This window comes from Miscanthus floridulus, chromosome 3 (assembly GCF_019320115.1).
Source record: "Miscanthus floridulus cultivar M001 chromosome 3, ASM1932011v1, whole genome shotgun sequence".
Lineage (NCBI taxonomy): Eukaryota > Viridiplantae > Streptophyta > Magnoliopsida > Poales > Poaceae > Miscanthus > Miscanthus floridulus.
In genome coordinates, this window is record NC_089582.1 from 27,992,739 (window position 1) to 28,006,306 (window position 13,568).

The 13,568-nt window shown below is 43.5% G+C and overlaps 1 protein-coding gene and 1 pseudogene across 1 annotated transcript; one reads left to right on the forward strand and one right to left on the reverse strand.

Annotated features, from left to right (window-relative positions):
* Positions 1-567: 567 nt before the first annotated feature.
* Positions 568-1,345, reverse strand: LOC136543389 (low molecular mass early light-inducible protein HV60, chloroplastic-like). The gene has a single exon (XM_066535850.1). The coding sequence runs from the start codon at positions 1,343-1,345 to the stop codon at positions 782-784; it is 564 nt and encodes a 187-aa protein (XP_066391947.1). The 3' UTR covers positions 568-781.
* A 1,567-nt stretch (positions 1,346-2,912) lies between these two features.
* Positions 2,913-13,243, forward strand: LOC136545308 (uncharacterized; annotated as a pseudogene).
* The last annotated feature ends 325 nt before the right edge of the window (positions 13,244-13,568 follow it).

Consider the following 13,568-nt stretch of genomic DNA (forward strand, 5'->3'; position numbering starts at 1 on the left):
GCCTTAAGTACTAATACGATGAGAAAACATATTAGCAATATAAGGTTTCCTATACCAAGCAAATCACCCGCAGCGAAGCGCGGGCAGCAATGGCCAGTATAGATATAAAATAGTTTGACACGATTATATATATATATATATATATATATATATATGTGTGTGTGTGTGTGTGTTAGATTTGCATTTCTTTCCTAACAAATAGTTTGGTAGCTATTTTTTATCCAAAACGTACATAAAACTAGCTCGTCCAACTGTACGTATAGTAGGCTCGTACACGAATGGTAGTACTACTTGCATTCCTACGAAGTTACTACTGAGAGCACTGGCTTGGACTCACCGCCTATTATGCATGCATCTAGGCGTTGATGAACGGGGCGCCGGGGAGGTACTCAGTGAAGGCGAGCATCTCCATTCTAAAAAAGGTTGAAATTATATTTCTATCTTTATTCATACTATTTATAGTTTGATAAATTTATAAAAAAGTATATAATAAATATTTATAAAACAATAGAGGTGTACTATAAAAATATATTTGATAACGAATCTGATCACACTTATTTAGTATCATAATATCAATATTTTTTATATATTTGGTTAAATATAAAATAGTTTCGTAGCTATTTTTTTTATCCAAAACGTACATAAAACTAGCTCGTGCAACTGTACGTAGGCTCGTACACGGAAGGTAGCACTAGTAGCGTACACGGTTACAAAATATTGTTCCTACGAAGTTACTACTGCATACATGCACTGGCTTGGACTCAGCGCCTATAATATGCATCTAGGCGTTGATGAACGGGGCGCCGGTGAGGTACTCAGTGAAGGCGAGCGCGACGAGGCCGAGCATGGCGAAGCGGCCGTTCCAGAGCTCGGCGTCGGCGCTCGTGACGGCGCCGCTCCTGGCCTCGGCGCTGTCCCCCCTGAGCAGCGGCACCAGCGACGCCACGGACAGCACGGCGGCCGTGGCCGCGAACCAGGCCAGCCCGGAGCCGCTGCCGGCCTGCGAGAGGAGGCCCCCGCCGCGGTACGCCTCGACTGCGAGCGCGGACACGAAGCCCACCATGGCGAGCCGACCGTTGATGCGCTCGGGAGCCGGCCCGCTGAACGCCAGCGCGTCCCGTAGGTTGTGGGTGATTGAGGCGCATGCAGGCGAGAGTAGAGGGCTAGTACTGGTACATGCGCGCGAACTGGGTGGATGGCCAGGCCAAGGGCGAGGTGGCCGGCTCCCGTCGCCGAAAAGTGGCAGAAGATTCCAAAACCATGCAGGGAGAGCCGGAGACGTGTAGGTCACGACGAGGGTCAAGTGACGACATGCAAATATGCAATGCAGGGAAGATGTGTACATGGCCAAGCAGAAGAGAGGCGCTGTGTCAGGGATAATATACTGTAAGCTTAGGCATCGTATGGGCATTGGGCCATATAGCTGGTAGTTACCTAAGACCATGAGAACCGGTACCAAAGCGAGGTTGCCTATGTAATCGGTCGCTTCATATCCGACCTCGATCTCGGCTTCAACTCGACCTGTGGATATCCGAAACCCGCGTGGGCATGAGTTTGGACAAAATTCTGTACCCATCACGGGCATGGGTGTTTTAAAGGGTTCATCTAATTTTCATGGGCATGGATTTAGGACGATAAAATCTAGCGGATTTGTGCCTGTTGCCATCTCTATTGGGTTGTCATTGTGTGTTTTGGCGTAGTGTCTAGTAGGCCAAAATTCAGTATATGACGTTTATAGGAGCTGCCAAGTCAGCGCCACGTCAACATTTATGACGTTTTTATCCTACGACGTGGTATCTATGTACGTGGAAGGGCCTGAATATCTATATGAAACAAATGAATGTCATAGATCTTTGTGAAATAAACAATAACATCATATTTTTTATAGTACCGGGTTTAAGTTATAATACCGGGTTTTATAGTTGAGGAGGTTAAATACTCAACCTTTGATACATTAGGAGGTTATGTAGATTTTTTAATATGCCACGACAATAAGACCACCTTCAAAATTTTCTTAGAGGGTTAATTAGACGGTTTTCAATAATTTATAAGGGGTAAAATACCTGGTTTTATAGGTGAGGTACAGTAAACAACATCTTTTAGTTGGGGGACGTTAGGTAGACCTTTTCCCATGCAGTTTCAAACAAGAACACCAAAAAAACCCCTAACCCACCAAATTGGACTGGTATATGTTGGGTTCACCGTTTACGGGTTACCCACTTTGTACTAAAACCTTGAGCGGGTCTATTGGCGGGCCTGGGGACGTGTGCCTGGGGATGCCGGTGGGCTTGGGTAGCAGGTGGTACTTGGGCGCTGGCTTCGGCAAGAACGAATGTGGGAGTATAGAGGATGGGAAGAGAATGGACAGAGATGGGAATATGGGATTAGGAGAGGGAAAGAGGAAACGGATGGGAATAGAACAAAGAGAGAGAGACGGGACGAGGAGAAGGAAAGACAGGAGGGGGATAGTGCAAATACTGACTATGTTGGCACCTGGCATCTTTTAGTTGTCGGCAGCTTGTGATGGGAGAATAAATACTAAAGCTGGCCTAAGGAGTCCTGTCGTTTTGGCTACTGTAGCACTTTTGTTTGTATTTGACAATTAGTGTCTAATTATGGACTAATTAGGTTCGAAAGTTTCGTCTCGTGATTTCTCACCCAACTGTGCAATTAGTTTTTTTTTGTCTACATTTAGTACTCCATGCATGTGCCACAAGATTCGATGTAATGTGTACTGCGCAAAAAATTTTTGAGAACTAAACAGACCCTAAATGCATTGCTATGCATCACCTACCTTGTAAGTAACGGAAGAATATATGCGGAGGACCACCTCCATGTGACCGTGTCCCCATGGTGCTGCAAAGCATATAGGAGGAGTACGCGAGAGAGTTTCAGCTAGCATGCAAGACGATTCGACGCTGCCAACTGCCAAGGCTATTTATCGGGCCGGCGGCTGGCGATGAGAGCGGCTCGAGGCCTCCAGCCCTCCAGAGTCCAGACCTCCGCCAGTCCGGCGAACGGCAACCCGGCCGTATCGTGGCCGTGCACGACCACAGCCGCGCAGTGCAGTGGAGGCAGCATCGATGTAAGTTCAAACTCTGCTGTTGGTAGTACGTACTAGTTACGTTGTACAATACTGACTGCAAACTGATTTGACAAACGAATCGCAGCAGCAACTTCTCTCGGCATTTCTCATGCATTTCTGCATCTCGTCTTGCGCATCACTGTTCAAACCATGGATGGATCCGCGGTTGTCCACAGCCGGATCGGAGCTTAGTCTGCTAAATAAGATATAGTGCAGGTAACACAACGAACTACTATATATAATAAGATATTTTGAACATTAGCCACCTATATAGTTTATTAGGGGCATGCATGATCCATAGACGCAGTTCCTAGCTATTAACTTCATTCTAAATTGTAAGTCGTTCTAGCTTTTCGAGTAACAGAAAGGAAGTACTAACCTCCATTTCATAATACTGTACTTTTTAACCTTCTATACCCATTCTAAATTAGTGGTCATTCTCACTTCCTAGTAGTACATGTTTCTCACTTCCCAACACACCTCTGTCTCCATCTCTCTCCTTCGTGTTTCCTATGCACTACATTTTTCACTTCTCCTTAATTTTTGTGACCAGAGCTAAAATGTCATCTATTCTAGGATCGAAGGGGAGTAATTTTTAGACCTTGGAGGATACAAACACGAATGCTAAAAGACTAAAAGGTGGGCTAATTTTTAGCCACCTCCCCAAGTAGTTATTAGTCCATTAGCTCTCCAAACTCAGCTAATTGAGGCTAAAAGTGCTACTGATTTCCAACAAGTCATTTCTATCCCCCTCTTCTCTCTCCTCTCCCTCTCTCTGCCCGCCTTTCTCGAGCTCGCCATGCATGGCAGGACTTGTCCTCGGCTACCACCACGATTGTCATCGCCCCTCCATGCCACCTCCCACCCGCTATCGCCGCCTGCACCCCCTCCATCTCGTTCTCTTGTGCATCCATGTACATCGATGGGTTTCGCCCGCCTCGGGCTCGATTCTACCGCACCGCCATCGATCTATTGCATTAGCTTCAACCGCTGGCCTAGCGTCAACCCACCATGCATGCCGGCCTCGACTGCCCTCACTCTGGCCTCACTCGGCCGTAACCGCTACCATCCTGTCCTCGACCGCCACCCACGCTGCTCCAAGTCGTCGATGGGTGAGAGGACCGGAGGAGTGGGGTAGGGACGCTAGTTGCCATCTGCGTGAGGAGAGAGCCGCATAGAGGAGGGGGTGGGTGAGAAGAGAGAGAAATGTTAGTGGTGTCGGATGAGAGAGAAATGATAAAATAGAAGGATACTTTTGTCCATAGCCAAGAATATGTTAGTTAAGATACAAACATCATTGGGCTAATTTTTAGCTGGCTATTTTTTTTATTAGGAGAGCAAACAATTAGCCCTGATATATCAGGTTGGGATCTTAGACAAACATGGTTTGGAGAGTTATATATAGTACCCTCGGGTTGATTGTTAATAGATGACGCTGACATTCTTGTGAAGGTCCGCTAGTGCGGTGTGCATTTCATAAAGTACAAGAAAACATGTCGCTGAGCAAAAAAAATGAGACGGACGTACTTCCTTAATATGTACACTTTTACTCTGTATATATATATCAAGTGCATGCGCATTAACTCAATGATTTACTTCCAAAAGTCTCATGCTGCAGCAGCAGTGTAGTACGTTGTACGTGATAGTCGTCGAGCAAATAAAACAAGAGCGTGAATATAGAGAGTTGTGGCGGCGACAAACGTTTTAGGTTTTTCAGTAGAATCATTGCCAAACTTCACGTACAAGAGAGAAACATTCTAGGGAAAAATTAGTTAGAACCGATTCTCGTTTTTGTGCTAGTTCAGAGAGAAACATCCAAAACCTAATTTCTCTTGATACTCGTTCTAGTTTAAAGAATCCAGCAAGCTAGTCGATCTGATTCAATATGTAGTGATTCTGATTATCGAAGAAACATTTATAAAGGAAACCTAAATCTAAAATGTTTCTACAAGAATCTAGAAACTATCAAAGGCGCCCTAGACATGGAAGCGATGTGAAGAACCGTAAAAGTACTACTTCATTAATAAATTTATATGTTGTATAAGATAAAATAAATTGTAGCTAGAAAACATCTCCTAAATGCTAATTCAGATGAAAAGAAGACTAATCTCGTGTGTACGAGTAAAGAACAAAAGTATGTTTTTTCTCTTTCTTAGAAGAAAAAAGGGTTTCTTTTCTTTTTTAAGTGACACTAATTAAATTGAGGACCTCTTTTTCTAATAACCTACATGAAAACACAAAAGTAACTTGGTAAATAAAACATATGGGAACGCGTGCATGATGACACAGTCGCCAGATTACAACGTTTAAACAACTATCTGTGGAACTAATCTATCCGTAATATTGCTTTTTTCCAATATATAATAAGCCGCATATGTTCACATGCATACACGCATACTCATTTTTATTGGAGTTATCACAGGCGTCTCGCTATTGACAGGAGCCTACTACTAAAAATATAGAGGTATAATTAAGCTGGCCCATCATTTTGCATGTTTAGAAATTTAAGTACACTCATTTACCTGTGGATGAACAAGTTATTTTCCGGTATGTGCCACCACCACACCCAGCCTAGCTAAAAGCAACTTCAACAAGGAGCCCCCAAATCAAGGTTACTACTTTGATTTGAAGGCTTTGTTTACTTTTGAGGATCTTTTTTTTGTATCTACTCTATAGGAGCTTTCAAATCCATTCTAGTAGACACTGGTATATGGGACTCACTCGTCATTCATCATATCCACATCATTCAAATCGACTGAGCTATGGGGGTGTGAGGACGTGAGGAGACCATCGTTGTTCCAATCGCTATGGGGGCATGAGGGCAACGAGCATTGTCGTCGTTCCAACAATCGGCTAAGCTATGAGGGTGCGAGGTCGAGGAGCACATGAAATGCCACATCAGGGTCGAGTGAACGCGCCAGGGCTTTGCTGGGAGGGGAGCCACGCTGGGCCTACGGCTTCGCTGGGAGCCGCACCGTGAAGGAGATAGGGACCCATCGAGGGAAGAGTCAAGATGAACAAAAAGGTGCACGACAGTGAGTTGTGCGGGGAATAAAATTCCTAGGAAGAAGTAAGGAGCTCCCTACACACCTCTAGGAGACGGAGCTAAGAGAGGAGATTTGAGGGCCTCCATAAAATAGGGACCCGTGTTAGGGTCTGTTGGATTAAGTTGTTTTACTCTACCACTAAAAAGCATAATAGAATTCGTTTAGGGTACATGTTGGGGATGCTCTAACAACATCTCCAAGAGTCTTTCTAAATGCCACTCTCTGAATTATCATTTGGAGTGCTATTTACATAAATCGTTTTCTATTTTTTTCACACTTCAACATTTTTATTCTATCTTGTGTGCACTCTAGAGAGTCATTCTCGTTTTCTATCTTTTGCTAGAAGAAATCCAGAATAGAAGATGACTATGTTTGGATAAAAAAAATTAAAGAAGCTGTTGGAGGATATTTTTTCACTAAAGTCTCTATTCCTAGCAATTAGAAAGTATACAGAGACCTGACAGTGTTTTTCTTTTACCAGGGCGCAGTTGGCAATGAGCTAAAACTGACTGTTAGCGAAGTCGGTTCATGTCCCAGTAATGTCGCAATGATAATCAGTAAACGCATAAGTGGAGACCAGAAGACAAAACAACTGCTAAGGTAAGCTAGTATATATAGCAAATACCACATTAATTTTACATCTTCATCAAGGCATCAAGCACCAGTAACAATAACTTTCTCCCTGACTTTCATGAAGTGGTTTAAGTCGTCTTTAACCTAGAGATAGAAAAAATAATATTATAATTATCCCATACTCCCTCCGTCCTGAAATATAGTGCATTCTGGCATTTGAAATTTATCCTGAAATATAGTGCATTCAGGGAACAAAAAGATAATGTTTACTTAAATAAAAATACGTGATTATTTTGTATAAGGAAAATAATTTATATACTTGCCATATTTCATATAAGGTGACTAAGAGTTCACCCTTTAATCATGCAGAATAGAATCAGATTTCAACAGGAGGTTAAGCGAGGGGTATATACGTGTATTGCACTCTCTCTTATTTTGTTTAAGAATGACCAGAATGCACTATATTTTAGGATGGAGAGAGTATATATATGTGAAAGCAAAGGACTAGTCTATAAATACATGCTCTTGAATCGGAATGGATCTTAAAAGAAAGTATCAGAAGTTAGTAGAAACCCATATATAACCAAAATTGTTTATGTTTACTTTTTTTCATTTTCTAATACAATGCAGATATTCTATAATACTTCTATATAGGTGTTATAGACCTCGTCTACCAATTACTTGCTCTTTATATGTCTTTCCATCCATATTGAACGTTTAATTTTCCATGTGTGTCCACAATATATATACAGTTGGAAATTCAAGTGCTTATCAGGGCGGATGTTAATCTATATAGAGTTTAGCTGTTTAGGGGTACAGGCGCACCACACCAAAATGCAAAAGCGGTGATTATGACCAAATGTTCACCATGTATACATCTCTATAGCACAAATTCATGCACTCCACAAGGCATGCACACTTGTCCAATTTGCCTTATCTTCACCCTAGTGCCTATTGTACCTTGTATTCAAAACTATCATTTTAGGACACCAGAGTAAACTAACTGGTGACATAAAAATATAGCGATGCGATCAACACACAGCAAGCCGGAAGATCTAAGTGGAACGAGACCAGAGATCTGCTTGGCTTTAACACAGAACCAGTCGATTCTGAAAACCTAACGATGTGCCAATCAATTTGACATGCAATTGACAAGGAGAGAAAATCTTATCAGTAATTTAAGGTGAAACATGTCGGTGTTGCACCAAACAGTTCCAAATGTACGGCTAGATAGCCGATTCAATGAGGCTATCGACTAAATAGTCGATATCCAGCGTATTCATGAAACGCAGATCTTTAAATTAAGGATTATCAGCTAATATTAAATGATAATGATACGAATCAAAATAACCGATGCTCATGGAACATCAGAAAACATCATCGGCTAAATAGAACATGATTGATATAAAGCGTCGAGCCAATAAGTTTAATGAAAAGAGTATAACATGCGAACAAATCGACTATCTAATATAAATAATTCTACAAATAATTTTGAGTCTAATCTATTATTATCAATAGTGAGGTTCGATTGTATTGATGCAGCTATGATAATAATAATAAACTAAAGCCAAAGAATCTATAAAACCATCTATACGTTGATAGATTCATGAAAACATGCTATATGCGTGAGAGTATAGGTAAATCGGCTAAAATAGCCGATACAGGCATAGCAAACAAACATAGTACATATCTCGATCATGAATAAAACCACTAATCAATAATTTCTAATCTAAAGTCTTACTAGCGAGGTTCGATCGGATCGATGCAGCTATGGTAATGTCATTAGATCAGATCTCATTGACTAGTGAGTTTATTCAAGATTAAAACATATCTTTGGATGCATACTATGTTTGATTGGAATAGAGATAAAATAGTCGATCTAGCATAATTAAGTGATCAATAATGAGATTTAAAGTGTGACCAGATCAAAGAACGACCAATTAAGATGATATGATACCGATCTATCTCTATCTCAATTAGGTGATTTGTTATAATTAATAAAATATTAATTATAACAAGATCGATAACCGGTGAATCAACCAAAAACGGCAAGGAAAATCTTACTAATTTTAACAGATTCGATAACTGGTGATATTGTATTAAACAACAAGTTATTTAACACAAGATCGATAACTTTGATCTATATTATGATTCGTAAGAGATCAATCAGCTGATGCAGCCTTACAAACTATGATACAGATCGATAACTAACTTATATTATGGTTCATAAAAGATCAATAAGCAGATGCAGCTTTATAAGCACAATACAAGTCGTGACAGTACTCATAAGCAAGCTAGAGGTCGATCGGTCGATGCAGCCCTATTTACTGAAGAACTCGCCGAAAAGCTACATTACTCCTACTCCGAAGGGTTGGCGTGAAGCCGAAAAAATAAAGACTAATTTTAATTGATGTGTAGATCTCTTTTACAATAGCCAGGGATACATATTTATATCCTAAACTATGGGCCCCTTGTAACCTCCTACGTGACTTGCCTAAGAAAAACATAGGAAGTACAAAAAAAAAATGCGTGGACTCTAATTACCTTATTTAAAGTCCTCGCTAATGAAGCCTTCTTGACCGACGTCTTTTCTTGTCATATCCTTGCATCTACTGTGTACGCGTATTTGTACAATATGCCTGCCGATCTCCACTGGAACAATGCATGCATCACGTGGTAATCTTGGGCTTGCCGTGCAATCTTGCCAAACAACAGAGTCCATGTCTGATACCTCTCCGTGCTCCTTTGCTCTGCTCTCTCCGCGATATATGCCTAGGCGTCATGCTCTTCCTAAATAAATAATATTTCTTTTCCTTCCCGTATGCATTCATCTGGGGATATTTTCATGCACATACACCTCACGCTTATCCGTTTATGGCAACCAATAAGAGTCTAAGGCCATCAGAGATTGCACGCATGCATTTGATGCCAGATTAATCGATTCTGCTTTTCTTCCTTTAATCCTCCTCCCTTTCTATTCTTTTTCATTTACGCCAGATTAATCGACTCTGCTTTTCTTCCTTTAATCCTCCTCGCTTTCTATTCTTTTTCATTTACGCCTGGACTCTGATTATTTAATCTGAATTAATTATCCAAGGTAACTTTGTGATGCTGAGCTTGGATTGAAACGTGGTCGAACATAACAATCACCGTGCATGAGGATATATTATAATAATTGTCTCAAGTCATGACGTGGGCACTTTCCTTGATCTTCTTGCTTCTTGCTTTTCCATATATATCTTCACATGCTCCCAAATTAAAGAATATTTCTTGGCTGGTGAGCACATCGGTCGTTTCCTTCCTTTAAAGGGCTTTGCCAAATTTTGGTGCAAACACTAACATTTGGTTCAACTACAACTGTTTAGGTTGGTTCAGTTTACCGCTTAACAAGATTTTCTTTTTTACTTTGCTCACATACATGTTGAGTTAATTTTAAATTTTACGAGGTGACAGCAAACATCATATATTTTTTAATACATTATGATTTTTCATAATTATATTTCCTACAATTTTGTATGTCTAGGGTTAATATAAAATTTTATGAGGTGACAAAAACATCATATTTTTTAAGAAACACATTATGATTTTCATAATTATATTTCCTACAATTTTGTATGTCTAGGGTTAATATAAATTTTATGAGGTGACAAAAAAATCATATTTTTTTAAGAAACACATTATGATTTTTCATAATTATATTTTCTACAATTTTGTATGTCTAGGGTTAATATTAAATTTTATGAGGTGACAACAAACATCATATTTTTTGAAGAAACACATTATGATTTTTCATAATTATATTTCCTACAATCTTGTATGTCTAGGGTTAATATATCATTAAATAATAATAACAATAACAATAATAATAATAATAACTATGGTATTATTTTTTAAGAAAATGAATTATGATGTGCTTTGTGACCTCACAAAATTTAAAATTAAACTCAACTTGTGCGCAGAAAAAACGAAAACAAAACAAATCTTGTTTGGATAAGTTGGACCAACTGGGAGACTAAATGGAACCAAAAATTAGTTTAGGGGTTGTTTGCACATAGGCAGAACTTGAGGGAAGTAATTAAGATTTTTTTGTATAATAATATTTTAGCCCAAATATATAACTAACTTTAGTAAGTAGCTAATTCCAAGTTACAATATATAATTTTGGTAAGTAGCTTATTGATCCCCATGTGCACGTGCAGCTTGTCCAACGCGCAGCAACTTTGGGACGAATGGGAGCTCCAATGCTTGGTCGTGGCCAGCTTTGCCTTGCAGGCCTTCTTCCTCTTCGCCGCGAGCATCCGGCGGCGCAACCCGTCGACCGTGCTCCGCGTCCTGCTCTGGCTCGCGTACCTGTCGGCGGACTACGTCGCAGTGTACGTCCTCGGCCACCTGACCCTCAAGATTGGCGAGCCACGGCACGAGCTGGTGCTCCTGTGGGCACCGGTCCTGCTGCTCCACCTGGGCGGGCAGGAGACCATCACGGCCTTCTCCATGGAGGACAACGAGCTGTGGAAGCGCCACTTGCTGGGCCTCGTGACGCAGGTGGTGCTCGCCGTCTACGTCGTGGCCAAGTCGCCGTCGTGGCGGCGCGGCAACGAAGAGCTCCTTGCTCCCGTCGTGCTCATGTTTGTCTCGGGGACCATCAAGTACGCGGAGAGGACTTGGGCGCTCAAGACGGCCACCTCGGAGACGATCAAGGGAAGCCGCATGGGTGATCTCTGCAAGACCATGTCGAGGTACCAAGCCGGAGACAGATCGCAGGCGTCGATCGACAGGTACAACAAGGACATCGTGGGCCGCAGGAAATGGTGGCTGGAGGAGGAGTACGCCGACCTCGTGGAGGCAGCCGGCGACAGCTTCCCCAACTGCATAAACGCGTTGATGGACATCCCTGTGGCGCCATGGTTGCTACCGCAGATATGGCCTATTATAGAGGAGATGATGGAATCCGGGGAGAAGGAGTGGTTCCCGTCCAGGGCGTACAAGATGGGCGAGATCCAGCTCTCACTCATGTACGACCATCTCTACACCAAGGTCGGCCTGAGGTACGCGCACGCCCAGCGCAGGCCGCCGGCGGTCGTCTTCACCACCCTTGGCCTCCCGCTCCTGACGCTCGCCACCACCTCGTCGGCTCTGGTGCTATTTGCTACGACGACGACGAGGAGCAAGGGCGGCGTGTCGTACTACAGCGCTGCCGACGTGGCCGTCTCCTACATCCTGCTCGCCGGTGCCGTGGCGTTGGAGGTGCTCTCCATCCTCACCTTCGTGCTGTCCTTCCGGTCCTATTGCTTCCTGCGGGAGAAACTGGGAGCAGGCAGCAGGCTCACCAGGGCCGTCTTCTGGTCGCTGAAATCCGTGCGGCCCTACCACAAGCCGCTGTGGTCCAACAAGTGGGCGCAGTACAACTTGCTGGCCGGCTGCATCAGGGAGAAGCAAGCCGGCTGTCTCTCGAGGATGATGCGTCACGTCGGCCTGGGGACACCAAGCTGCGCCCCATCTCCGACAGGACCAAGGAGCTCATCTGCAACGAGCTAAACGACTGGAATAGGATACAGCAGTTCAGCCATGTCCGAGGCCAGGGCATCCTGTCGTTGAGGGGCCTCGCCAAGGACTCGGACCTGTACGAGAGCATCGACAAGGTGGACTTCTCCACCAGCGTCGTCATGTGGCACCTCATCACCCACATGTGCTCTCTTCTCGCCGCCAGCAACAAGGACGGCGGCGGCGGCGACAGCCGGGATAATCACATGCTTCTGGCCATGGAGGTCTCCAACTACCTCATGGACCTAGTCCTGGAGCGGCGCGTGTTGATCAGCAGCGAGGGCCACGTGGCGCACCGCAAGGCCCGCGAGGAGGTGAAGCAGATCCTCGCGGAGCACGGCAAGACGAAGCAGGTCGACGACGACGACGCTGAGGCCGTCAGGGAGGTGCTGGAGGCCGTCGTGAGCAAGATCAGGGACCCCGCCGAGAGAGACGCGGTGCCGGCGGAGGGGGCGTACGGGCAGTTCGCGCGCGACCAGTACGAGACCATCAGGCCCGTGCTGCCGCGCGCGTTGAGGCTTGCTCGCATGCTGCTCTCCGGCCAGGACGACCCCGGAACAGGCGGTGATCGTGTGTGGGAGCTGATCGCGTCGGTCTGGATCGAGATGCTCTTCCACCTCGCCACGAGATGTGAGGCCGGCTTCCACGCCAAGAACCTCTGCACAGGCGGCGAGTTCATCACCCATGTCAGGTTCCTGCTCCTTAACCGAGGGATCGGCTGGAACTTTGTGCTTGGCCGTGCTTGACAACCTGCCTTGGAGAAAATTCTATGGACCATATCAGGGAATGTTTCAGCCACGTCAGTTAACTTGTGCCAACTGGAATGTTTGTTTATTTGTCCTGTACGTATCGTATTTCAGAATAAAAAGTCTGTGTAAGTATATACTATATATATATATGGCCACGCAACGAAGATTAATTGGCCCGCAAAGCAGACGATGAGTGTAAGTGTAACCATGTAAGCTCTATATTTGCAGACATAAATATAAATATTAAATCTGTGCGTAAATCGTTACAAAATCTTGTATATCAGCATATACTATCTCTCATGAATATATCATACTAATTTGCACTGTGACTTTGTGAGCATAGGAATATCGCATATTGTTTTTCAACAGGTCGAGTTTGGCAAGCGGTAGAAAAAGATCAAGCCCCGGACAATCTGGTCATATCACCGGAGTATTCACCCAAAATATTTAATAATGTTAAGGCATGCCTTTCATGTCCCAGCTTCCAAAACTCTCATATATTTTTTTCTCGATTACGCAAAAGATTTACGCATCATTGTATTAAGATCGAGAAAAGTGAGTTTTTACAACGAC